Genomic DNA, 25,120 nt, shown 5'->3' on the forward strand with positions numbered 1-25,120 from the left:
CTAATCCATAGTAATTGGTATTAATTTATCTTATATTCATACTAATTGGTATTAATTTGTATTATATTCATACTAATTTCTACTAATTATCTTGCTAATGTGTACTATTATTCGTACTAATCCCTGGTAATTACTTACTGATTACTGTTAATTACTGTTAATTACTATTAATTAAATTTATAACCTAGCGAATTAACGTTAATTACCATTAATTCGATTAATTTTCAATTAACATTAAATACCCTTAATTCATGTTAATTAACGTTAATTAACGTTAATTAACAAATCTGCATTTTCCTGATGGATGTTCACTATGGTGCATCTGAAGGTGTTACCCATGAAGGGACTCCTACCGGTACTTTCTATCGTTCTTCTTGAGCGGCGTAATGTAAAAACCCCTCTCCATCTTGAAGGAAAATGGGAAAAAATCGGAGGTATCGACTGTTATGTCGCAGTACCCGAGGACAACAAAAACCCCGACAAGGTTTTGTTGTTTTTGCCTGACGTGTTCGGCGTCCAATTTGTCAATAATCAAGTAGGCATTTCTTTCTCCCGTTCGCTCCAAGTTATGTCTAACTCAAACGGCGAAACTTTAGCTCCTCGTTTCGGACTTTGCAGCAAATGGAATCAAGGTACACTAAATAACGACAATGATTGCGGTTGATATATCTCTTCTCAGACAGTCGCAATTGACTACTTTTTCGGTGACCCAGTGCCGGCCGATATCCAAAGCCCCAATGTGCGTAGCGGAAGTGCACTTTTGACCTAATTCTGATCCTCTCAACAGTACAGTGGACCTCCTTTCAACAGAGAGGCCTGGTTTGGGGATCATATGCCGCGAACTCGACCTGCTATTGACAAAGTAATCGAAGGATTGAAAGCGGAGGGTGTAACTGTGTTTGCGGCGACTGGATATTGCTGGGGAGGTGCGTTTCTCATCATCTACTCCTCATGTGCTTCAATCCGAATTCGTCCGCACGTAAAGCTCGCTACACCTTCGACCTCGCATTCGACCATATCATCAAAGTGGCCGTCGTAGCGCACCCTTCGTTGCTCAAGATTCCTGAAGACCTCGAGGTACCAAACTTTTCACCGCTCTCCCGTTGTGAAGCGTAATCTTACATACTCGTTCGCTGCCAGAAATACCTTGAAACTTCCGAAGCACCTCTCCTCATCAACTCCTGCACTGTCGACTCACAATTTCCTCTCGAAGCTCAAGCGAAATCCGACGAAATTCTTGGTGAGGGCAAGTTCAAGCCTGGGTACAAGAGAGAATATTTCGAGGGATGTGAACACGGATTTGCAGTTCGAGGAGATATGGATGACCCCAAAGTCAAAGCGGGAAAGGAAGGATCGTTCAAGGCTACGGTGGAGTGGTTGAAGAAGTACTTGTAGTATTGTCTTCGAGGTATGGCATATACTGTATTCAAGAATGTTCGTCATGATTGTTGTACTACGAAAGAAAGGAGTCAAGGGAATGGAGGTTATCCCACCTGCTTTAAGTCAAATCGTTAAGCCACACATGGGAGGCAATTTAGATGGCCGCACTCATACACGGCGTTAATTTGATGCTGGAAATCGTAAATGCACCGCCATTTATTTCCATTTCAGATTACGTCGTCAGCGTGCCATGGTTCAGGCGGTAACCCCCGAGATGTAACCATCTAGTGATCCCTGCGCTTGCGCAAGGTGTCGACTTTTACTTTGCCAGTTTTAGAGTAATTGAGAAGAAAAGAACAGTCAAAGAGTCCGGGGAGTGCTGCGTCTTCTCCCTGATAAAGCTGGCGAAAAAGAGAGGGGTGGAAACAACGTTAACGAGGGGAGTCCGGAGTCCAATGGTCTGATTTTAAGAGAGTGCATAAGTAGTGCCGGTGAGGATGAGCGGATGGATTTCTGACTTGGTCTACATCGACATCTATTTCGCCGCCAATCATTAGCTAAAATGGTTTGGAAGAGTACCCAGATCCCATAGAGTCCGTTAACGAATCCTGGAACTTGAATCATGAATCTGCGTTCTCGTCGATCGACGAGCCAGAAAAAGGTACCGTCGCGGTTAGCTGGGAACCCTGTTGTGTTCCAAAGTAAATCTGTTATTCACAGCCCTACTAGAAGTGTTTACGACGGATATCGATGATGTGGAGAAATATAGGCGTGGCCACGGGCAGTGCGAAGAGGCATCTCGTGACGTTGAAAGCAGAACCAAGGCACGTGCTCAGCACCACTCGGAGGATCATCATGAATCCAAGTCAAAGAGCTCGTTGTATGTATAGTCTGGCGAGGTGAGACTAGACTTGGACTCACACCAGTGACACCACAAAAGTAATGTATTGCTCGTACGTTTGTCGTATGTCCACGTTCACCGACTTGAATTTTTCATTTCAGGCTATTAGGTTAAGTCAATGCAGAGGTGGAGCTCGCAAGCTTTGACAGGCGAAGTAACGATCCCTAACGCCACTGATACGCCTCATGATTTTTCAGCGCGACAGCTTTCGTGAAGACCAGTGCATTGAAGTTGATCGCTCTCAGTCGCTCGCGCTCGTCCCATGCAACTATCCGGAGTTGAATGTTGAACGCGTCGGCTGGCTTCAGTTCACCTACTGATTGTATACAACTGGCTGTTACTAGGCGAAGTCTGAATTAGAACTAGGTGAGCTGCTATTTGTCCGAATAGGTGTGTGTCTAATTCTGTTCTACGAGTTCTAATATGTGCGGCAGACTTCTTCTACCTTCAAGCGTGTACCGTAGTGTACCGCACGGCGGCGTCGACTAGAATGGATCACTTGGAGAACATCCATAAGTACTACACGTAAGTACATACTTATTTGTGAACGCCCAATGTCTCAATGCACGAGCGCATCCTTCTTCGCCGAGTAGGCGTTATGCATCAACTCAAAAGCACCGCCGTGATATCCACGAATGGACTTGAAGATTCTCGTATAGCGACATTGTTTTCACAGGAATGCTATGTTTGGCGTAATTAGGCTGCTATCCACGCTACTCTCCGACCTACTCATCGATTCAGTCGGCTGAGACATCGCAACTCATTACAATAGAGAGGTGGAGCGTCAGAGCGGTACATGTTCGCCGCAAGTAGTGGTACAATTATAGTCACCAAACCACGAAACTTTCAAGGACAGGCGCGTCTATTCTGCGTATAAAACCCCTCCCTTTTTGCCACTCTTAACCATTAACTTCTCTTCTACCTCCAAAGCACACTCTAAGAAATCATGTTCTCTACCAAAGCCATCAGCCTCTTCATCGTCTCTATGATGATGGCTAGTACCGTAGTCGTCGCTGGCCCAGCCCCGGTTGCTGAAGTCAGTACACCCACGTCCACCTTGCCCCACTCATACTAATATCCCTTGCTTCACAGAACCTCGTAACCGAAGACTCATGCAACAACCACATTGGCCGCTGCGACCAGAACGGCTGCGCAGGTGTCTTCCCCAACCCAAATGATATTCACGGGACTTGCACCCAAGGCCGATTCAACGGCTGCCCATGCAACAAGTGTGGCGACATAAACGGGTCTTGCAATGACAATGGATGCTTTGGTGCCAAGAATCATGTTTGCACTACTGGGCAGTTCCAAGGCTGCCCTTGCGACTGAACGCCATACCATTACATCGAGGACTCGGAGAACCCTGCTGGAATGATTTGAATGAGGTTGTGAGTATGAGCCTCCATTCCCTGCGACAAGTAGCCTTAAATTGATTTTTGATCACTTTCTCGGCAGCATCCTATCAAAGTAGTCACACTTCCAATAGTTCTCCCTTAACTCCTGTCACTAAATTGAGCCAAATACTAATTTATACAGTTTATTGTCTCTGCGATGATTCATTTTGTTCTCCCCCAACCAACATGATTCGCTTGTCATAAGTCTTCCGCGACCCAGTGGATCCGGCTTGTTTCATGAGACCGCACTGAATGGAATACCTTCCGTCACGACGTTCACCCTACTATGCATCTGGTCTTCCAAAAGTTTTGACACGATTCTCAAGCGGTTCGACTTTGATGATACTGGTGTTAAAGGTCTAGTATCGCGGTTGTCTCGTGTATAAATGTGTAAATCAATCAGTGTTCACTGATCTATATTATGCGAGCTGCCTGTCCTGCATCTCATCAGTTCAGCGTCTCATACTCAAGCGAAGCCAATATGAACGCTGCTGATCCCAACACGCTATTGTAGGAAATCGGTTGATTGACATAGTACTACGGAACAAGGTCAGTACGAGTAGCTGGAGGTGCTTGGGCAGCGGTCACCCTCATACTGGAGCACTGACCTCAAACGAAGCAGTCGAATTCAGGCTGCATACCGATACCGTCCCGTTGTAACCCAGCGTTCCATCCGTCTCGTTTCGTACGACGAAGGTGGCAAGGATATAGCGGTACGCCTTCTGCGCCGCTGCGATGTATACCCGCCCCTCCGGACCGTCGGAATCTGCGAGGAAGCCGAGCCTGACTCCTTTCAAAAGCGAATAAACAAACATGGCGCTTGCGCTACTCTCGATATAATTCCCTTCTCTATAAGGCTCCTCAACCACCTGAAACCAGCCGCCCGTTGTGTTGTCAGCCACAGCAAGGATGGCCGCAGATAGTGATTGGAATCTGTGGAGGAGAAATCCATGGAGTTTCTCTAGAGAGGCGGTTGGGAATTCAGGGGAGGAAAGAGACGAGTTGAACGACAACGAGGATGATATGAACTCGAGGGAATCCACAATGGTCATCATCATCCACCCGAGACTTCTTCCCCAAACATGCGGACTCGCTCCTGTCTTCTTCGGGTCGTTCTGATTGACCCAAACCGCTGTAAGCGACTCGTCATACCCATGGACAAGAAGGCCAGTCTCCTCATTGTAGCAGTGGTCCCACAACAGGCTGAATTGGTGGAGAACATCTTCCACCATGTTTTCTGCGTCACTTTCGGATTGATTGAGGGCATAGGCGAGGTGGAATGGTGCGAACGAGTACATTCCGTCAAGGTATGACCATTCCGGATAAACGTAGTAATACCACAACCCATCCTCACGGTTTCGCCTCTGTAAATCTACCGATTTGCGCAAGGCTTGTACGGCTTCCAGATAGCTGGAGTTCCCGGTTTCGTTGTAGAGAGCGATGAGGTTATTCCCATTCGACAATCTATCCAATGGGTATGTCAAGGCGTCTTCTGTAGCGTTCGATACCCTGGGCACGATGGAATCTACACTCTTCGTGATGTATTCCGCTATAAGCTGAGAACGCGAGTCGTTGATGTTACCTCCGGATTCCAGGAGACGACGGAAGGTCTTCTGAACGAACCCTGCTTGGAGAAGTTCAGATGACCCGCCTAGGCCTGTACTAGCAATACCTTGAGAACGAATGATAATGCTCGTGGTCATCCATGTCGAGAATTTGCCGCTAGTAGTGGCAGAAACGAAGGAGAAGACGGACTTTAGCAGAAGAAGGAGGATGAATCGTCGGTATTGGTGCATGGTAATATCAGGATATTTGCCCTGATGTTCAACTTGAGGAAAAGGCGTTTCCGAGTCCTCGACAACCCAACAATTGAATGACGGCTGTTAAGTATCTGATATGTTCAAGTAAAAGGTCCAACTTTCAAGATTGCTGAGTAAAAAAAAATATGGGAGCTTCAAGAAGGTGTAAGCCTCGCAAGGATGTGAGTACTTATATAGGGAGGTCAGTGCCAAAGGAGACGAGTTCAAACCAAGGCAGTGGCGTAGTATGAGTAAGTAGACGGGGATTGTAGGCCGGGTTCCCACGGTCGTCCTCTTTTGAGCTCAATCCATTTCTTCCTTTTCATACTAAGTTGCCTCGCCCGCCCAACGGCCCAAAGGATGGCGGAAGCGCTGGATCGATGTATTTTCGCCAGATCCCAACAAAAAATTCCAAACTGGAGGCGAGATTCACGCTTTTTGAACGCGCTGCGCGCACACGCATCTTGAAGATTGAAACTTATCCTTGAAATCGCCAAGAAGGAGCTGCAAATGGCAGACTCGGAGTGAGGTGTGTAAAACTTAGCACCTCGTTATAAGTTGGCTTCGGAACGGAATAGTATAAATAGGAAGGGTGAGTGTTTCGGTTCGATTTTGGGCTTCAAAACCTTCCTCAGCCGCACGCCTACTCACAGCTTGAAATTCATTCCATCTGCCGCTCTTCTCGCAATAGTTCTCTCCAGAACTGTCACCGTCGTTCCCAGCCTCAATCTCAAGGAGTTGCTATTCGTGTGACGGGCCTCAAGCACCTTCCCTGTCAGACGAAGAACTCAAGAAGTCCATAATTAGCCATATACAGGATGCCCTCCTCATTATTGAGGGACAGCAGCGATCACCTTTTCCGAAAACCTTTTTTGTGCGCTTCCAGAATACAGGAGAGAGGAAAGCAAAGAAGTTGATTTAGAGATTGTGGGATCATGAATGCAATGTGGAAGTGATCCTGGGTAAGGGAACGTAACTCTCTCTGGTTAAGGGCTTGCTCCTATAGGAAGAAGTACGTCGTAGGTGCAGTACGGTTCCATTTTTTCAACCCAACTAACTCGAACTTTCCAGTCCTGTCAGCCAGTGGAATTTTTATTTCGTTAGGAAATAACATCGTACTAAGCGTTCGATAGCACCGAAGATTCCGGCTTACCAGTTGGAATACGGTCAACGTGGTGGCGTGGATGGCTCAACGATTTTCTTCTTTACGACAAGTGCTCATCGTGACTTTCCACATTTGATTGGAAGTCTCTTGGGAATGATGCTGGGTGATCGACATTTCGATGCTGCCACTTTGGAACTGTATCATCACCTTGCAATATATTGTTCAAGACCTCGATCTACTGCTTATCGCTGATGCGTCTTCTCTCGAGGAGATGATCTGTTTTTCAGCGGCCTGGGACAGCCGTAGTGAGGACCAAATTTCCGAGTTCTCAGAGAGAGCAGCCCTGGAAGTGTTTTCCAGTTCGCCCCATTCTTGCAGAGATCACGGCGAAGGATGGTGATCCTTGTACTGTTATCGCCTATCATTATGTAGAATGTGATTGGACGGCCTTGAATTCAATAAGGTAACCACGACGGCCATCCCATGGCATGGAGAGAGTCGGCGAGACATTGCCGGTCCGGATATCGGTCATCACGGGTATAATGGGCGTCATTGTTCACTACACTCGTCACGTCTCCTCCTATAAACCAGTTATTGAAAGTTCAGATCGTACCTAGTCAACACCCCCCTTTGTGATAAATGCACTTGAAGAAATCCCTCGGACTCAAACTCAAGTCCAAAAACAACACTCCAACTCATTCCCGTCCTGGGTCTTCCTCTGGTGAACGCAAGGCGTTGGCATTGCTCAGAGTTCAAGTTATCAGCTGTAGTAATCTGCTCGCGAAGGATTCGAATGGATACAGCGATCCGTATGTGTTCCCAAGCCAGTTCTCTTATTCGAACTTTGTCTTGCTCAAACCAATCATAATCATAAATACAGCTACGTCGCCCTCATTTTCGGTCAAAGTAAACAGCAAACACCCACCATCTCCAAAACTCTGAATCCCATCTACGACACTAAAGAATCTACATTCGATTTCCCTATCGGGAGTACTGGTGTCGATGGCGCGTTGGAAATGGTCGTGTGGGATAAGGATATACTCGGGAAGGATTATTTGGGAGAGGTTGCTTTGAGTGTAGAACACTGGTTTGGTTCTCCAGACCCGCAGAAACGAAGGCCCCTCGATTGGTCTATGGCTGAAAAACTCGAGGGTTTCATCGTTCCTTTGGTGTCTACGAGGAGTGGTACGGTTTCTCAAGGAGAAATCAAGTTGAAATTGGGGTTTCTCCCCGTAGAAGATCAAGATACGGATCTTGACAAGGTTTACGAGCAGTTGATTAGGAATACGAAAAGAAAAGAGGCTGAGGATGTGACTGCTGGTGTTCCGGTAAGTGAAAGTGCTACCCTCGCTCTCATTCGTCATCCGTTCGTTGATATCGAAATCGTCAGACCCGAGGAGTGGGGACCACGACTAGCTCTAACGAAGATGCCGATCATGGTGGAATTTCGTCCGAATCTGAAACTGAAGAAGAGCTTGACGAGGAGAAGAAGCAGAGAGAATCAGCAACTTACAACGACCTTCATTCGAGTGGAGGACGTGGTCATGATGTACTCGGTATTATCAGCTTGCACGTTCAACATGCAGATGATCTGCCCAAGCTTAAGAACAGTACGCGTCTTTCTCTGAACAACTTCTACCAGTTGCCTAACGTCAATTCCCAAAACAAGTGACTCGAACTGGCTGGGACATGGACCCTTTCGTCGTCGTCTCTTTTGGTAAAAAGATCTTTCGGACCCGTGTTATCCGGCACAGCTTAAAGCCCGTATGGGACGAGCAGCTATCTTTTCACGTTAGGCGTTACGAACGTGGATTCTCAGTCAACGTTGCTGTCCTTGACTGGGACAAGGTATCTGGCAATGATCATATTGGAGATACGAGTTTTAGTGTGAAGGAGGTTATGGAAGCTGCGGTTCAAGATGACAACGAATGGAAGGAGATGACGCTTCCTTTAACTCCGCCTGATGAACCGAACGGGAAAGGCGGATGGGGAGACAAGTTTAAGCCGAGCATCACGTTCCGGTGAGTGACGGTGTTTGTTCACCAGATCTCCGTTCTTTCGTGTTTTTTTGTTCCTTGTATACTTACTTTTTCTCTTGTATAGGGCAAAATATCAGTCATATTCTGCAGTCCGCAATCAATTCTGGCGAAAATATCTCCAGCAATTCGATAGCAATGACGACCAGCGAATTTCCCGCCTCGAGTTGACATCTATGCTCGATTCTCTTGAATCTACGATCTCTGACGAAACCCTCGATTCGTTCTACACCCGATTCAACCAAGACCCAGATGCGGGTGAACTGACATTTGACCAAGTCGCGCAGTGTTTAGAGGAACTACTGGCTACCCCAGAATCTAAAAGAAAACAAGTTCGATTGGAAGAAGGAGAACCGGTTATGAAAGGTGTCGATCATCGAGGGAAGGAGGTAGATCTCTCTGGGCTCAGTTTGGAAGCCAAGTCTGGTGGTGGTGGTGCTGGTGGTGGTGCTGGTGCTGCTAATGCTGGTAGTGGCGCTCCCTCTGGAAATGACACGTACGAACGAGTGGTCACGATTCGGAAATGTCCTATTTGTCATCGAGCTCTCCAACCATCTTCTACTGTTTCTGAAGCGAGCGAGCTTCAGACCCAGACCCAGACCCACCCTGATCTGGCGAAGCGGCCGGCGAGGGTGAGGTCAGAGATGGATGTGATGAACCATATAGCTGTGTGCGCATCTCATGGAGCTTGGAAAGACGTGGATAAGATCGTGGTTGGGTTCAATAACGAGGATCTGGCGGATGACGAAGAAGCCGGGAAGTATGTTACGGCTCATCAGGCTCAGAGGAAGTGGGTTTCGAAGATGTTGGCTAAAGTTGGAGGTGGAGAGTATAAGTTGGGTGCGGTGAGTTGACTTTCTTCCTTGATCTCTTTATTACTGTGAAGCTGAATTTTTTGCTATGACAAGAATTCGGGTAATATCATCGTTCAAAATCGTATAACGGGACAATTGGAAGAGGAGAAAATGCAGGTTTATGTTAGGTTTGGGATCAGGCTGTTGTATAAAGTCAGTGTTGCCTCCCTTGGTTTCTGTGATCACCAAAGTAATCGAATTTTTCCAGGGGATGAATAGTCGGATGGAAGGCGCTCGAGGTATTGTATAGGTTTCATCGTCCTGTTGAAATCTTCTTATCTAATGGGGAAACAACCCTCCGCAGCTCGCCGGCTTCTCAAATCCTTGTCTGTCAAACAGGGAATTAAATACGATTCACCTGAATCAGCGAAGGAGATACCAGAGTTTATAGAGTTTCATCGGTTGGATAGGACAGAGATATTGGATCCTTTGGATTCCTTTAGTGAGTTTTTTTCCCCAATGCCTTCCCTCTCGAAGGCTAAATCCGACTTCTGCTACTACAGAAACATTTAACCAATTCTTTTATCGGTGAGTAATCGTCTCGTACTGAATACTTTTAACTGACAACAACAACTCTAGAAAACTCAAACCTTCCGCACGCCCCCTCGAGGACCCCACAGACCCCTACCGCCTCGTCTCAGCCGCTGACAGTCGAATGATGGCATTCGAAACGATTACAGAAGCAACAACGATATGGATCAAAGGACGAGAATTCAGCATCTCCCGTCTCCTCGGACCTTCCTTCCCACCATCCGAAACGGAGAAGTACAGTAACGGAGGGGCGTTGGCTATATTCCGATTAGCACCACAGGATTATCATCGATATCATTCTCCTGTGGATGGGAAGATTGGAAAAGTTGTTGATATTGAGGGAGAGTATTATACTGTTAACGTTGAGTTGTTTCTTTTTGTTGGGGGTTGGGAGGTACTGATGAGTTTTCTTTTTTTTCGTTTGTAGCCTCAAGCGATCCGAACGGCCTTGGACGTCTATGGCGACAATGTACGGAAAATCGTACCGATTGATTCACCACAGTTTGGTCGAGTGATAGCTGTTTGTATTGGAGCGATGATGGTTGGATCGATAAAGTTGACGGTTGAAGAAGGGCAAGATGTGAAGAGAGGAGAGGAGTTTGGGTATTTTGCGTTTGGTGAGGGTTGTCGGTATTTCGTTGTTCTATACGTACTAACCCTCTTTTTTTCACTCGCTTGGCAGGTGGATCAACGATCGTCGTTCTCTTCGAGGCTGGAACGGTCGAGTGGGATGAAGATCTGTTGTTTAATTCTAGAGATTCGTTGGAAACGCTTGTACGTGTTGGGACGGGTGTGGGCAAGGGGAAACGTAGGGCGTAGAGACTAAGAATTCGTCGGCGTCTGTTTGTGTGGACGTCTTGTATTTTTTTTGAAGAAAAGGGGATGTAATTGAGTATGAAATGTACGGTATAGGAATTATGTAACGTGAAAGGAAGTAACCTGTTTCTCTTGTACATGTACATGTACATTTCGTTGATGCATCTCCTTTCCTTCGCAGGGGAACGGTATGTAATGGTATGTAATGTAATACCAAATCCCCTATACCTTACATACAATGTCAAACGGTTACGGAGAGTCGGGGACATGTTATCGACATTCATGACAACCGCCGACACCCAAGTCAAATTTAGATCAATGCCAAAACTCTCAAGTTCAATCACTCAAATCAAATCATCAAGAACCATCCGCTATTGTCACCAGCCAACGTGAAACACAAAACACAAAAATAAGGGGGGAGCAGTATCTCACAAGGAGCGCAAACCATTCGAGGTTAAGGAGGAAGGAGGAAGAGGAAAACGTTATACATCAAATCGTAAAAATCCCAGTTTTTTGAACCATCCCAGCCGTTCCCTCCCCTCTCAAGAAAAGTGTGAATAGAAATGAAGTGCAGTACGGAAGAACCGCTACAAATCAAAGCATGGAAAGAAAAGAGTGAAAAAATCGAGGAAGATGATGGGGGTATAGGTAGGAAATAGTAAGAGGTAATATCGTCGTCAACCCGAGCACCGCTCACAAGGCCAGAGATAGGGCTTAATGATGCCTCTTTGCACGAGCCATATGCAAACTCCTAGCAACCTTGGGAACAGAGGAACGTTTGGTACGACGACGGCAGGTCTTTCCACTGCTGGGAGGGGTACTGGAAGAGTTGCCACTGTCCTGGTTCTGGCCTTGGTTAGCATTGGTAGCGTCAGTGCTGCTGTCCGAGTTGCCACCATCCTGGTTCTGTTGACCGTTGTTGGAGTCACCGGTGTTGTAACCGCCTTGGTTGGAGTTGTCGCCACCCTGGTTGGAGTTGTCGCCACCCTGGTTAGAGCTGTCGCCACCCTGGTTAGAGTTGTCGCCGCCCTGGTTGGTGTTGCCGGTGTTGGTGTTGTCACCGCTGCTCTGGCCCTGGTTACCCTGACCGTTGTTGGAATTGTCATTACCTTGGTTCTGCTGGGTATTGCCCTGGTTGCTGGTGCTAGAACCAGAGGCACCATCCCACTGGGCAGGGCCAACCTCGGGGAACGAAGCGGGGCTGTTGAAGACATTGTAGTTGGCAAGATCGCCGTTGGTTGGGTAGAGCCTGAGAAACGCGAGTTAGCGAAGCACACGGTTAAGGGAGAGGAAATGATGGGAGATAAAATGGGACGATGTAGGACAAAGTGTAGAGACTTACGATCCAGCCTTGGTACCATACGGTAACTCGACGTTTCCACCATTCTTGATTTCGATCTGAAGGCATGCGACGTAGTTCTGAGGACCAGTAGTGGGGTTGTCGTTCTTGGGGTTGTGGACGGCAGAGAGCTGGTTACAAGTCAGATAAAATGGTAACCATGGAAACGGAGGTGGTGGGGGGACGCACCTCTGAGCGCAGCATGTATTGTCCAGACTTCAGACCCTGAGGAATATGAGACTGGTACTGAGAGTTGCTCTCGACTGCACAAAAGGTAATTAGTAAAACTCGACAGGAAGACAAGGGGTGCACCATACTCAGCTCAGCCAAAGCCCAAGATCCCTGACTCTGGTAAGGTTCAGGCTTGTTCTGCATCGCATTCTTAAGCTGGTCGGTGATGCCCCCGGGTGCCAAACCCTTGAAATCAATCTTCTGCCATCCAATCTGGCTGGCATCAACCGACTTGCAGTCCCCGTTGCAGCTTCCAATATACGTCATAATGGGGCCCATAGCATGTACCCAACTATACTGGCCGTCGCCGGGGAAACCTGCGTTGGTCAATTCGGGGGTAGCCCCTTCCCAGGACCACACGACTGTATCACCAGGGTTGGCAGAAGCAACAGCAGGAGCGGCGCCTGCTTCTTGACAAGCCATTTTATTGTCGTTTGAAAAGTCTCCTGGTAGGAGGTACGACGGGGAATCGGCTTTGTAACCTTTTCGGACGGGGGTGTTCCCGTTACGAGGCGACCCATCGAAGTAGAGGTCGGGGGCATCGTAAGAGGTGCCTCCGATTGTGACCTTGCGGAGTTGACCGTGGGCCGAGACGAAAGAGGGTACGAGGGCGACGGCGACGAGGGAGAGGAGAGAGGAGACCATTGGTGAATGAAAGAGGTAGAAAGAGTGTTCCCCTATAAAGAGTGAATATAAGAGGATGAAAGAGAAGGCGAGGCGACGACGACGACGTTGAGGGAAGAAAAGGAAAAGTTGATTAACAAACAAGTCCAACCGAACTGGGTTTAAAGCATAGGTGTACAAACAGATGCAAATACCTCACCGTAAATGATGCCGGTGACCGGAAGGGTGGGTTCCTGGTTGGCACAGCGACCGCTTTAACGACTCCAAAGTTGCTTGCGGCAGTGGAAACAAAGGCTGGACCGCTCACGCCCTGTCAACAATGTACACTCTATTATATCGGTATTCGGTTAGGTAAAACAGAAAAAGGTATTTGACCACCGCAGGGGTCGAACCTGCAATCTCCTGATCTGGCGATATCATAAAGACACAATCGTAGTCAGACGCGATGCCATTTCGCCAGGCGGCCACCCTTCACTTGAGCGCTATCCAATCGACTCTCAAGAAAGATTCTCGAATAGTCCCTCGAACCCTCTGAACTTTCAAGAATTTAACCCTGCAAAACTCTGAGATAGAAGCTATGAACCTACGAGGAGACTCGGGCCTCGGTGCTCAAGTTTGAGTATCAAGTTCTCAGTACCGGCTGGCAGGAGTCGCTGGGTCTCAAAAGGGGCCCACCTCCTAACAGTACTGCGCAAGGGGTTATTAATATTTACCCATCACCATCAAATCTCCAGCTTTTAAAAAGGACACGAGAAGGCCAGACCAACAGGAGAGCCCTTGGGCCCCTGAAGATTTCGGATTTAGATATCCGGCTCTGAACACGTTTTATATGCACATTCAAAATTTCCCGAGAGTAAATACGTCCACAAAAAGATGATATACTGCACACTGTACCTAGCTGTCAGCCTTCGTTGAATGACGTGGTGACATTCAAATAAACAAGGAAAGCTGTGAAGTCAAGGCACCGAAATTTTCAGCGAACCTCGAGCGAAGCTTAACATGGACACGTGGCTTCTGTTCAGAAGACAACGGCCACGCACCGACGCAAGGACACACTCGGAGGGAGAAGCAACCAACGACGACTTCCATCGACGATTCCCTCCAAGAAGCTTAAAAAATGACTGATGGCTAGGAAGACAATGTGAACAGGGGGAAAGTGTACACGGGGCAGCCGGGACGCCCAAATAAAGCTTAGCCGCTTGATTTCTCGACTTCGTCCTCGCCCGGATGGTTTCCCGGTTTTATCCCGACTGGTAGACTGTTTGCTGGGATGTGAGTATCGGAACCCTGTCCGGATCCATACCATACCATACCATACGAATCAAGAAAATGTCCCCCCTCCCTTGAAATAAAAATTTGATGGATACGGCTGACGCGGCGACCAGTGGATGGATGATTTGCAGATCAATCAATGACGGATGGCATCGTTGGACGTTGACATTGAACGTAGACTTATACAGCTATAATTGTCACAAGTTTTGTAAGCCTGGCCATCGCCAACGATACCGGGAAGGCAGTCATTCCCTTGTATGCAGACTGTAAGCCACGCTCTAACACAGGTGGAAGATATTGCCTTTCTCCCCTACGCTTCATTATCATTGTCATTCTCGGGATGAGTGTCAAAATGCCAAAATGCAGAGCTCACCATCCGTTCGATCACAAACTGACGACGATCGAATATCTCTCTGTCGCAGGCCCGCAGTCTTGGGATGACATTCGGAACGCCCTTGTGCTAATATCCGGGATATGTCGCACTAAAATTAACTTGATCAAAAAGACCATGAGAGAACGTCGATTACAGTACCGATTATCCAGGGTACCTTGAGCGACGGTAGACAAGCGGCCAACACACTGAAAAATAAATCAATCCGTCGCTCCTTACATCGAATAAACCACTAATCTGGTGTTCCGCACAGGAAAATGAAAATTGGAGTTTGAGATTGGAATGCTCGCCACATAGGCAGCCATGGTATTGGCATTTTCCACACTATCTTGGTGGCTATAAGTGAGGTTAGTGATGGGGCACGACATGGAGATCTAAAGTACCGGCAAACAGAAGACGATACGTATGCACTCCGGACAGTCTGACCAGAGAGTGAGCGTTACAGGTGAGTTCAAAGAGCTGAAATGGTGGAATTACCGTACCCATCTATACCACGTCAACGCGTTGTCGGGAGAATGAATTAAATCGCAGCTCATTGACGGGCGTCGACGCCTTCAGCTTGGTTTCCTACCAGTGCACGTAACGTTTGTGCACGCTCCTTCTCCGACACGACCAATTTCACGAAAACTCCATCATCCGCGCCCCCTGCCCACACTCGCTGGCCATGAATCTAGATGACAGGGACTCAGGGAGATTGAACGATCGGAATGAATTTTTTTTCGCAGAAACCCCTCAGCTGTATAGAGGATTCCACGAGGAGGCTAGCTCAGAGTTGATGCTGCTAAAGCGGGCGAAAGTTTTAGGCTGGAGAGAGCCGAGATAGTTGCCCACGCGGGGCCCATGCTCAGATTGGCATCGACTAAACCACTAACCAGCCACCAGGAAAATGAAAATTTGTAGCCCGAGATTGGAATGTTCGCTGCATAGGCAGCCATGGTATTTGTCCACGCTACATTTGGTGGTGATGAGGCACGACGTGTCGGAGGTCTACTAACAGACAGGCTGAGTACCAGCAAATACATTCGCTCCGGACAGTCTGACCTGAGAGTGAGCGTTACAGGTGAATTGAAAGAGCTGAAATGATGGGATTGACGTACCCATCTATACCAAGCGAGTGCGTGTCAGAAGAGTGCAAGAGGTTGAATTAAGTCGCAGTTTCTTTGGCTCAAAGGTCCCTGACGCCTGTGAGTCGCACCTTCAGCTTAATTTCCTATCAGAATATATGGTAACGTTGCACCTCGACGGCTTGAACGAAGCATGTTGGGCTTTCTAGAATCTGTTCGCGTACAGGTAGTACATCCGCCACACAGTCGATGTCGAACCAGTTGAGTAATACTAGACTCAGGAAGATTGATCGGAATGCTGTATAGAGGGTTTTATGCGGTGGCTTCAAAACGTTGCGAGAGAACGGTTGAAAATTGGTGCCCACGCGCGCCTGCTCGGATGGCAGAGCACGTGAAATGTTACACGCCTCCCGCAGGGGCCGCGCACATGGTCATAGACTCCCACTACCGTTCTGCAGACATAGTAAACGGTATTCTATAACAACACTCCCGAATCTGAAGGACTTTTACCCGCTTCATCTGCGAGCTGACAAATAAATCAAACAAACGCGGCTCTCATTCGACAATGGGAGGATTGTGGGACACATTGGGGACACACCGCGTATGGCGGGTCGGTCTTTTTGAGAGTTGTACTAATACATTATTCTCTCCAGTGTGCGGTAAACCTAGGCCACAAGTACATGAAGAAGACAATCAGCCCCTCCGAAGTCATCACGAAGGTTGTTTAGCTTGTGAACGTCAGCTCGGCCACTGTAGCCGCTCACGTTTCCTGCAGCCAAGACTGTTGCGATAGAGAGTCATATACGCAAGATACCGCCGTCGAAAGTCTTTGGATAGGTGCCTTCAATTCAAATCTTATCGCATGGAAATGTTGAATTCCGATTCGTCGTTTTTATCGAAGTTTGAAACTGGCGGGTCCGAACTACTCGTTCGTAATGTTGATATGTAGGCGCAAATTTGGGTACGTGAGTGCGCATGGTCACTTGTGTTGTTCTTCTCACTGACTCTTGATTCTGACCTGTAGGCAAGCATCCTGGAAACATGTTTTGATATACAGCCTTCTCGTGCAGTTGCCCATTCAAAGCCGGACTTTTTCTTGTCAGAAATGGTATGTCTGTTGGTTCTTATCCTTCCTTACCTACAGTAGATTGAAGATTCGCCGTAAGTAGAATAAAACCCCCGAAGCAGGCGTGAGGCGACCCCACGGTACTGACTCGTTCATTTATTCATCGCTGTGCATCACTGTACGCCGTTCTAACAGATAAAGACGAGAAAAGATAGAATCATCCCCTTCTGTCAGGCAGGGACAATTGAATAGCGAGAAATTATTCCATTTTCAAGATTTCGGAATTGTGGGTCCCAAGAGTGAGAATGCACTCAGGGGCGTCATTCTCCACCGCGTCGTACTCAAGTGCTCGACGCAAGCCCTCCTTCATTGCTCGCCCACTAGCTGAGGCTCACTCGAATTCACGAGATCGTGACCAAAATTCGCTCAGATTCCTACTTCCTATGGTGAGCATCGTGGATGACCTTACAGTGATACTACACTTGAGTCACAGTAGTCCCATTTTCCACCATCCACCTCGGATCAATTTCCAACATGAGGATAGATTTTCCCTCCAAAAGTTCGTGGCGATAGACTCATCGACCAGAATAGGTCATTATCGCCTGTCCTGTGTAGTGGTATGAGTCGATTTTTTGATGCTACTCTCTTTGGATATCAATTACTTACGGAAAAATATACTAGACCTTCCATTTATGCTCGCCTGTGGTCTTCCAACCTCGTTCAAGAAACATATAAAGCTCTCCAACTCAGTGTGTTGCATACACGCCTCCAACTCGAGCACTCGCATCGTTCTTTTCTTTGCTATGTCATCCGACTCCAGCTCAAATCGTTCATACTACGTTTACCAGAATACTTATGGTTTCCCAGATCCTACGCACGATTCCTCGGGGTCTGACCGCCACCCTCGTGAGCTCGGTTTTCTAACTGACACTGAATCGGATGGGACTGGCGGGGGGCCATTATTCCAGCGACATCCAACGAGATCCAGCCTTGTGGACCTGGGCATCCCCAACGCACAGAGGGCCTATATTCCGTCAAGTCGTTCAGAACAACTTCGGTTGGGATTTTATGGTAACAATCACTTTGGGAGCACCGGCGCCTATCCTACATCCCAGAATGGTCCCAACCACAACTCCCCTGCGCACCGTCTTCCGTCAGGTTATTCGCAACAGTTTCAGGCAGGGTTTCAGGCTCACAATCACGCTGGGAGCACCGTTCCCTATTCGGCTGGTGGAACTCACTCTCGAACGAGCTCAGGTTCCTCTCATGGTAGTGGATATGCGTCCTCTCGTAGTAGTGGAAGTGGATACACGTCCTCCCGTAGCAGTGGTAGTGGATACATGTCCTCTCGCGGCAGTGGGTATGCGTCCTCTCACGGTAGTGGACATGCGTCCTCTCGTAGTAGTGGTAGTGGATACACGTCCTCTCGCGGTAGTGGATATACGTCTTCTCGTGGATATGAAGCGAGCGGAAGTGAATCTGATCATTCTGGCGAGGAAACCGGCACTAATCACCCTGTTACGGGTCATGTTCCTCCTGGTCATTCCGCCAACGCTAATCAACCCGCTGCAGGTCGGGCTATAGGACATCGCCGCGACCCATTGGGTTCTGTTTTTGGTGGTGGACAGTACGCCGAGCTCAATCAAGCTTCCACGACGGCCACTGTCACGACTGCTGGTGGCTCTACCTCGAACTCCATGTCGGAATTGTCGCAGACACTGTTCTGGGTCTGTGAATACTGCGGTGAACAAATACCGGGCACAGTTACGAATACGCACTATTCTCAATGCAACGGCTTCAGATAATCAAATCGGAGGCGAATGCGCTCTTATTATAACCAAGAATGAACTTTTGAACACTGAGTCGAATGATAGTTAGTTACCTTGTAATTAACTCGTGGAATAAGGTCTCCATTTCTCAGGTATCTCTTCTTTCATTCGCTGCCACTCTTCATGAACGAAATTTCCTAAACCGAAACACTTTACTTCCATGCCTTGTTTACTACTCTGTTTATGTGTGCGTACTGGTATCATGTAGTATGGTACTACCTATATATGATGTTAGAAATATTATGATGGCAATACCAAAAAGCTCCCACGGTTTGCCCTTGACTGTCATCGCCATGTCGAAATTCGTTGCAGACGTTCCTGTGTTCTATTCTAGAAAACGGCGTATGTCCGCACCACCGCTCAACTTTCATGATCTCAGAGAAATGGACGGAAAACATTTTTGGACGAGGCAAAAAGAAACCGAAAAGCTATTCCTGGATCCCAAAGACATGGCCGAATATTCATCCTTTGTTCGTCTCTGGCCCACTATTTTATTCAGCGACGATAAAGCCTTAAAAATGTACTCGTATCTGGTGGATGTGACGCAAATTGTGGCCACCATGGACCTTGCGAGGACGAAAGTCCCTGTTCCTCGCGTTTACAAGTACGGCTATTCCGGAAACTGTGGTTATATCCTGATGGAGCGAATTCGGGGATATGCACTTGACAACTTTCTTCGTCACTACAAATGCCCTATTCCTCATAAAATCACAGTCGAGATAAAAAGGATTGTCGAAGATCTGGCGAGTCTAGGTCTCTGCCATAACGACGTCAAACCACGGAACATTGTTGTCAGCTCGAGCTGGGATGTACTGACTATTGTAGATTGGGATCACTGTATGCCACTTATACATGCAGGAGAGTATACCAGAAGGGTCATGTGGGGAGAAAAGCACGATCCCTTTTGCATCACGGATACCTGGGACGCTTTTTTTCTCTCGGTGGCCGCCGACAGGGTTGGAGAGGAGTTGCTCATGGGGCAACACTATCGTTTCTACATGTTCACGGTGCCTCTCCGAACGACCGGGACGGTCTACCAACCATTTGGTCCGCAATCAGCGCTATCTTTGGAGTTCATAGAACGTCGTAGACGATCCAAGGCTTCCGAGCTCGCAGGCGAGTCGGAAACGCTAAAAAAGGCGCAATCAGTCGAAGTAGGTCTTTAGGCTTGATCGGCTTCACAGGTTTATGGATGCTCACCGGTTCATTCAACAGACTTCATCTTAGCATGTACACAGGTCTATCCATGGATAATTGTGGCGTCACCAAGTTTTTCGGAATACAACGACGCGCTTGCCGTCCATTCATCGATTCCGCGACATATTTAATAGATCTGGACAGCAAGTCCTTGTTGTCGTTTCACCACCCTTTGTTACCTCATTGAACTCTCCATGAACCATTCTTCGCATTGAATTTTTATCATTATGGCGAGGCATTGTCAGGAAAGACAGGGCGGGTTTCAGCCTCACAGGTCGCGTAGTATGGAATCTGCGCCACCCTCAACTTCCATGATCTCAGAGACCGGGAACAAGTTTCTTAACGAGACTGGGAAACCGAGGATTATCTGGAGTAATATTCATATCTTGTGGATGTGACCTTTTATTCGGTTCAGCTTCTTAGTACCTACTGTCGTTCGACTGTGTTTCTTAGTGCGTAGAATAAGATTTATCGAGAATCTCCCAGATCAGTAATTGTCGCGCTGCGATATAGATACCTAACCATAACTCGACCAACAACTGAATTCACCAGATTGTTACATGAACATTGAGGAGCCAAGAATCGAAACAGCGAGAAACAAGGAAAAGAAAAAAAAAACAGAATTGATGAATGGTCCAAGAAAGTCGATGAGATCCCCGGCGAAGTCTACGCAACGATGTGGTCAATATGAACTCAACGTCCTGGAGGTCAGAGGTCGATACTCGTCCAGCTTCAATACCATCCTTACCACGAAGCTCCTTCCGTAACCCTGGATGATCTTCCTTTGTATCAGTAATTAACGAAAAAATAGAAAAGCGACGTACGATATGACTACTCAAAACTCGAGGACCGTATCCTCCCTATACGATTCATCTCCACTTGATCTCCACGGATACACATTCCTCCCCATGGTCAAGATCCGCGTCGATTTTACATAGATGGACGGTGACGCTGTTTAGTTTGGAGCTTCAAGATTCGATAAGGGACACTCACTCCGCTCGAAGCATCGTAGGGAGGTTGTTGCCACACATGGCTGGTGGTAGTATTCCAATCGCACCCACATGACAGATCAGTTGTCGAGCGTTGAGCGTGCAGAGGAGGGAGTTGGAACTTGGTATAGACTAGGAGTTCGAGACCAGAAGTAAATAGAGTAGAGTTAGTGCGACGAGCTAATACATGAAACAAGGCCACGTACGGCGTGCTATAGCAAAGAAGGACGCGATACAAATGAGGGCATTTAAGAATCGTGTTGATTCCCCCACTGCCACCAAACCCATACAATACCGCATTGAGGAATTTAAGGTAAAATATAGTTGTAAACAGAGCCTCCAGTTCAGCGAATACAGAGTTATTAGCTCTGCGCTCCGATTTAAAGTAACTGCGTGATTCCCTGTGTAAGTGTTACAACAGAAGTGAAGCGAGTTCTTCCAGCTCACCTGCAGGCTACATTTGCTCAACGCGTCAAGACTCCAGAGAGGTGTTCACCAATGCCTTCTTATATTCCATATTGTAAATGTCCTCGTTTTTGTTGATATGAGCGTCCCGCTTGGTAGCGTATTGCGCTTCTAGCTTGTTCTGTTTTTTCATGAAGTAGATGCAACATTATGTTTGAAACCATCAACTTCGGAAGCCTTCGAGGCGCGGTCGCTAGTACTGGCGGATACTTCGAGAAGAATCAAGACCAAAAGGAGAACATTCTTCATTTGCTCTTCGTCCTTGCGCTGTGGCTTTTGAAGTGGGAATGGAGGAAAGAAAGGAGAAGGACTGGTGTTCCTCCAGGACATGGCTTCCAAGTTTTCCGGTTAAACGCTGCCTATTCTAGACTCGTGGCCCGCCGTTAGTTCAAACTCAGCTGTGGCGCGGCAGATCCTCTCCCAGCGGCCCGTTCCACACAGGCGACAAACCAAACGCATGCCTTGCGACAGTCATTGACGACGCCCGGTCGTATATTTGACATTGATATACCAAGTTCAAGAATATTGATCATGCCACTTCACCGGTCAGCCAAGCTCCCGAGCCTCGATTAAGTAGTGCTCGACCACTGATAATAATCATAAGGTCGTAGTATTTATGAAAGATTCGAGAACCTTGTCGTTCGCGTAGTACTACATAATTTAGATATCGATACTATGTGGCCTATGGGCGAGACAGAATGGGAGATGGTAAATAATTTTTGTAAACGGATAGAAACATGGTCACGACGAACTTTGTCCTGTTTCAAACATATCTTCTGTGAATACCAAAATTATATAGTCCCTTTAGTGCGGAAATAACACTTGCACGTAGAACCTCGAACGGTAGAGGTCCAACGCCAGACAACAAGGAAGGCGAGCGAGCCGATGAACACACGCTGAGTTGGGCTTTTGATCAAGTTTCGAGCGCCTGCGTATTTGTATCATCCTTCGGAAAGGCACTTCCCTCCAGGAGCTTTGACGATGTAAGGACCGGGAGCGGGAGTTCCACTTGCTGTTGAACGTGTACTGGTACGGAGCGCTGTGAGTCAGACACCGAGTTACCCAATTCCACCTCAAATCCAGCGGACGCTACGGCAAAGGCAGAGTGTAGCGCATGGGTATCGTCTCTACTGCTCCCAGGCCGAACTCTGGAAATGAGAACGGCGAGGTAGCTAATAGCCTCCACTTTTCCTATCAGAATGACGATTATATACAGATAATGGGGGGTCGGCGAAACCAGGAAAGTAACCAGAGCGGATAATGCCATGAACGCTGCAAGAAGGCCGCATTCATTATCACAGGTGAGATGGCAATTGAGAACAGGGGAGCTTACTAGTCAATGCTCCCGTCGTCACGGTCAACCACAGGATCTTGGTTATGAGCGCCCTAGTGCCCTGTTGCACCCTCGATTTCGATCGTTTAAGCTGAAAACAAAGGCTTATTTTTTCGATAAAACACGTAGAAGTATGTACTTACGATCAATCCCATGAAAATCGTGATTGTGGTGTCACAGAGAGCCGAACTTGCAGCCCATAACTGCCGCACAAAGAAAGGATAGAGATTTGGGAACTAATGGAGGATTCAAAAACGACGAACTTACAATTGTGTTAATGTCCCAGACCAGGACCGAAGTTACGAATCCACTTGATTCTATTATATGTGCGCCTCCGGTGATTGTCGCTGCCGTACTTAGCAGAGATAGCTAAAGGAGAGACAAATAAGTAACGAATGTTCCAAGAGGTGTCTTGAGAACCACCGACTATGACCACTGAAACTGTCATGACCTTTGACCTGGATAGGACCCATATTCTCCAAGCTGAAAAGCATTGACATAGTAGCCCAACTACCGAACTTTATCAACATTCAACAAGGAGATAAAATGAAAGTTTCAGCTCACCAAGTCCAGTTGTGACAACAAAAGCCTCATCCCCCCAGTCCACTTTACTACCAGTGTTGGCTTCGAGAAGTAGTAAGTTCCCAAAGCCACTTCCACAGATCAAGTACAGTTTCCTAGCCACCCAAGCTGTTTGTAAAGCTTCCATGATATAGATTAAATGGGAGATAGCTCTGATCGAGAGATTGTCTCGTGAAAACGACTTGTGATATAGGACTGCAAGGAACGTTTGGTGAGAAATGTTAAACAGTTGTTGATGAGACATGTGTCTCACAAATTTGGACGGTGAGGATGCCAAAGAGCGCCCAGTGGAAGAGCGAGGTAAAAATCTTGCAGTTATATCGAGTTGTGACTTCGTCGATAGCATTGAGAGACAGCTTACCAATGTCCCGAGACTAGGAATAATAGATATACAGAAGTGGGTCAGCCGAGTATCGTAGGCAAAGACGATTCGCGTACATCTCGAAAACTACGTCAGGAAACGTATTGGACTCCATGGCGTTTTTAGGATGCGAGTGGGAAGGGAATGATGGGTAAACGCGTCTTGCTGCGGATGTCTCGACTCCCACTTAAAGCACATCATGATCATTTTCCTATCAGTGCGGTGGTTTCATCAACCGAGAACAGAGTACATAATCCCCATCCATCTCTGATGAGATGGAGGCATGATGCATGAACGTTTGAACGTGAACTATAGCACGAGAAGCCTCTTTGATGGCATCTGAATCGAGTCTGGTGGACAACAGTAGTACAGCAATTCGCGCATATGAGAATGGACCGAGTCAGTATTTCCGATTGAACAAGATACGTAGCACGCACCATCGTACTTCAGCTTCAGTCCCGGATACTTTTCTATCTGGGTTCTGTTCGTCGCCTATTAGGACGGCCCGCGACACGTGGCGTTGACGTTGAAAGTAGCGTTCTAACCTCGTGACCAGATATCAGATATGCTCGGCCGGCTCCGTTCCGAACAGTGCTTTCTCGGACAACGGGAACCGAAACCACAGAACGCTGCCTTCGGTCTTCGATGTCATTGATTCGTTCCTTTGTTGATGGCACGCGACACCTTGAAGCTTGATATATGATACCTCGGACTACTGGTCTATTACTTGTAGGTCGACACTCCCAAATCTGAAGGACTCCGCCTCGCTCCCTCACATTACCAGTCAAGACAAATGAACAAGACGACTCTCAACCTGATGTGTCAGTATCGACAAAGGAAGATTTTGGGACACGCTGCGTATTTCCGGCCAGCTCCTTTTCCTACCGCCTTGCAAGACGGTCAGAAACCGTGATGCCTAGAGGCTAGAAAGTCGTCGATTCGCCTCATTTTACAGTGTCCGTGGCTTTCCAGATGCAAGATTCACCGTCGAAAGTCTTGGGTAGGTACCTTCAATTCAGATTTTATCGCACGGAAACGTTGATATCTGATTCATCGCTTCGAAGTTCGAAATTGGCGGGTCCGAACAAACCGCCCGTAAGGTTGATTTGTAGGTGCAAATTTGGGTACGTGAGTGCGCATGGTCACCTGTGTACTTCTCGCTGACTCTTTATTTCTATCCTATAGGTAAACATGCTGGAAACATGTGTTGATGTACAGCATTCTCATACAGTTGTACCGGACTTTCTTGTCAGAGATGGTATGTCCGTTGGCTCTTATCCTTCCTTAGCTAGATTGATTAAGGTTCTTCACATGTACCACAAGCAGAATAAAACCCCCGAAGCAAGCGTTAAGGCGACCCCACAGTACTGACTCGTTCATTTATTCATCGCTGTGCATCACTGTACGCCGTTCTAACAGATAAAGACGAGAGAAGATAGAATCATCCCCTTCTATCAGGCAGGGACAATTGAATAGCGAGAAATTATTCCATTTTCGAGATTTCGGAATTGTGGGTCCCAGAGTGAGAATACGCTCAGGGGTGGCGTCATTCTCCACCGCA

The 25,120-nt window shown here is 47.4% G+C and overlaps 8 protein-coding genes and 1 non-coding gene across 10 annotated transcripts; 4 read left to right on the forward strand and 5 right to left on the reverse strand.

The window, feature by feature from the left end:
* Nucleotides 1-292: 292 nt before the first annotated feature.
* Nucleotides 293-1,545, forward strand: E1B28_013217 (uncharacterized protein). 2 transcript variants are annotated; one of them, XM_043158363.1, is made up of 7 exons: nt 293-355; nt 414-535; nt 597-632; nt 680-739; nt 788-926; nt 986-1,077; nt 1,141-1,545. In XM_043158363.1, exons 1-7 carry the CDS (start codon nt 301-303, stop codon nt 1,393-1,395), a joined length of 759 nt encoding a protein of 252 aa, XP_043003708.1. In that variant the 5' UTR covers nt 293-300; the 3' UTR covers nt 1,396-1,545. The 2 variants fall into 2 exon arrangements, with proteins under 2 accessions (XP_043003708.1, XP_043003707.1); XM_043158362.1 differs by having other exon boundaries at nt 293-535.
* A 1,846-nt stretch (nt 1,546-3,391) lies between these two features.
* E1B28_013218 (uncharacterized protein) lies at nt 3,392-3,568 on the reverse strand (the record flags this gene model as incomplete). Its single annotated transcript, XM_043158364.1, has 1 exon — nt 3,392-3,568. One exon carries the CDS (start codon nt 3,566-3,568, stop codon nt 3,392-3,394), a length of 177 nt encoding a protein of 58 aa, XP_043003709.1.
* Nucleotides 3,569-4,020: 452 nt separating this feature from the next.
* E1B28_013219 (uncharacterized protein) lies at nt 4,021-5,471 on the reverse strand (the record flags this gene model as incomplete). Its single annotated transcript, XM_043158365.1, has 2 exons — nt 4,021-4,212; nt 4,284-5,471. The coding sequence occupies 2 exons, from the start codon at nt 5,469-5,471 to the stop codon at nt 4,123-4,125; spliced, it is 1,278 nt and encodes a 425-aa protein (XP_043003710.1). The 3' UTR covers nt 4,021-4,122.
* A 1,661-nt stretch (nt 5,472-7,132) lies between these two features.
* E1B28_013220 (uncharacterized protein) lies at nt 7,133-11,827 on the forward strand. The gene is made up of 12 exons (XM_043158366.1): nt 7,133-7,388; nt 7,460-7,907; nt 7,970-8,189; nt 8,249-8,600; nt 8,683-9,460; nt 9,524-9,622; nt 9,678-9,708; nt 9,774-9,911; nt 9,973-9,997; nt 10,049-10,361; nt 10,428-10,617; nt 10,683-11,827. Exons 1-12 carry the CDS (start codon nt 7,219-7,221, stop codon nt 10,817-10,819), a joined length of 2,901 nt encoding a protein of 966 aa, XP_043003711.1. The 5' UTR covers nt 7,133-7,218; the 3' UTR covers nt 10,820-11,827.
* E1B28_013221 (uncharacterized protein) lies at nt 11,531-13,145 on the reverse strand (the record flags this gene model as incomplete). The annotated part of the gene is made up of 4 exons (XM_043158367.1): nt 12,473-13,145; nt 12,345-12,418; nt 12,159-12,286; nt 11,531-12,065 (listed from the first exon to the last, which is right to left on the reverse strand). The coding sequence occupies exons 1-4, from the start codon at nt 13,029-13,031 to the stop codon at nt 11,531-11,533; spliced, it is 1,296 nt and encodes a 431-aa protein (XP_043003712.1). The 5' UTR covers nt 13,032-13,145.
* Nucleotides 13,146-13,381: 236 nt separating this feature from the next.
* Nucleotides 13,382-13,476, reverse strand: E1B28_013222. The gene has a single exon. It is a non-coding gene; the product is annotated as a tRNA-Arg (tRNA).
* Nucleotides 13,477-17,495: 4,019 nt separating this feature from the next.
* On the forward strand, nt 17,496-18,608 carry E1B28_013223 (uncharacterized protein; the record flags this gene model as incomplete). Its single annotated transcript, XM_043158368.1, has 1 exon — nt 17,496-18,608. The coding sequence occupies one exon, from the start codon at nt 17,496-17,498 to the stop codon at nt 18,606-18,608; it is 1,113 nt and encodes a 370-aa protein (XP_043003713.1).
* Nucleotides 18,609-18,908: 300 nt separating this feature from the next.
* Nucleotides 18,909-19,859, forward strand: E1B28_013224 (uncharacterized protein; the record flags this gene model as incomplete). The annotated part of the gene is made up of 2 exons (XM_043158369.1): nt 18,909-19,786; nt 19,848-19,859. The coding sequence occupies exons 1-2, from the start codon at nt 18,926-18,928 to the stop codon at nt 19,857-19,859; spliced, it is 873 nt and encodes a 290-aa protein (XP_043003714.1). The 5' UTR covers nt 18,909-18,925.
* A 1,988-nt stretch (nt 19,860-21,847) lies between these two features.
* Nucleotides 21,848-24,090, reverse strand: E1B28_013225 (uncharacterized protein). Its single transcript, XM_043158370.1, has 10 exons — nt 23,637-24,090; nt 23,560-23,572; nt 23,452-23,506; nt 23,181-23,393; nt 23,044-23,126; nt 22,884-22,985; nt 22,760-22,819; nt 22,617-22,707; nt 22,036-22,555; nt 21,848-21,965 (listed from the first exon to the last, which is right to left on the reverse strand). Exons 1-9 carry the CDS (start codon nt 23,672-23,674, stop codon nt 22,197-22,199), a joined length of 1,014 nt encoding a protein of 337 aa, XP_043003715.1. The 5' UTR covers nt 23,675-24,090; the 3' UTR covers nt 21,848-21,965; nt 22,036-22,196.
* Nucleotides 24,091-25,120: the final 1,030 nt, after the last annotated feature.

Source organism: Marasmius oreades, chromosome 9 (assembly GCF_018924745.1).
Source record: "Marasmius oreades isolate 03SP1 chromosome 9, whole genome shotgun sequence".
NCBI classification, from domain to species: Eukaryota; Fungi; Basidiomycota; class Agaricomycetes; order Agaricales; family Marasmiaceae; genus Marasmius; species Marasmius oreades.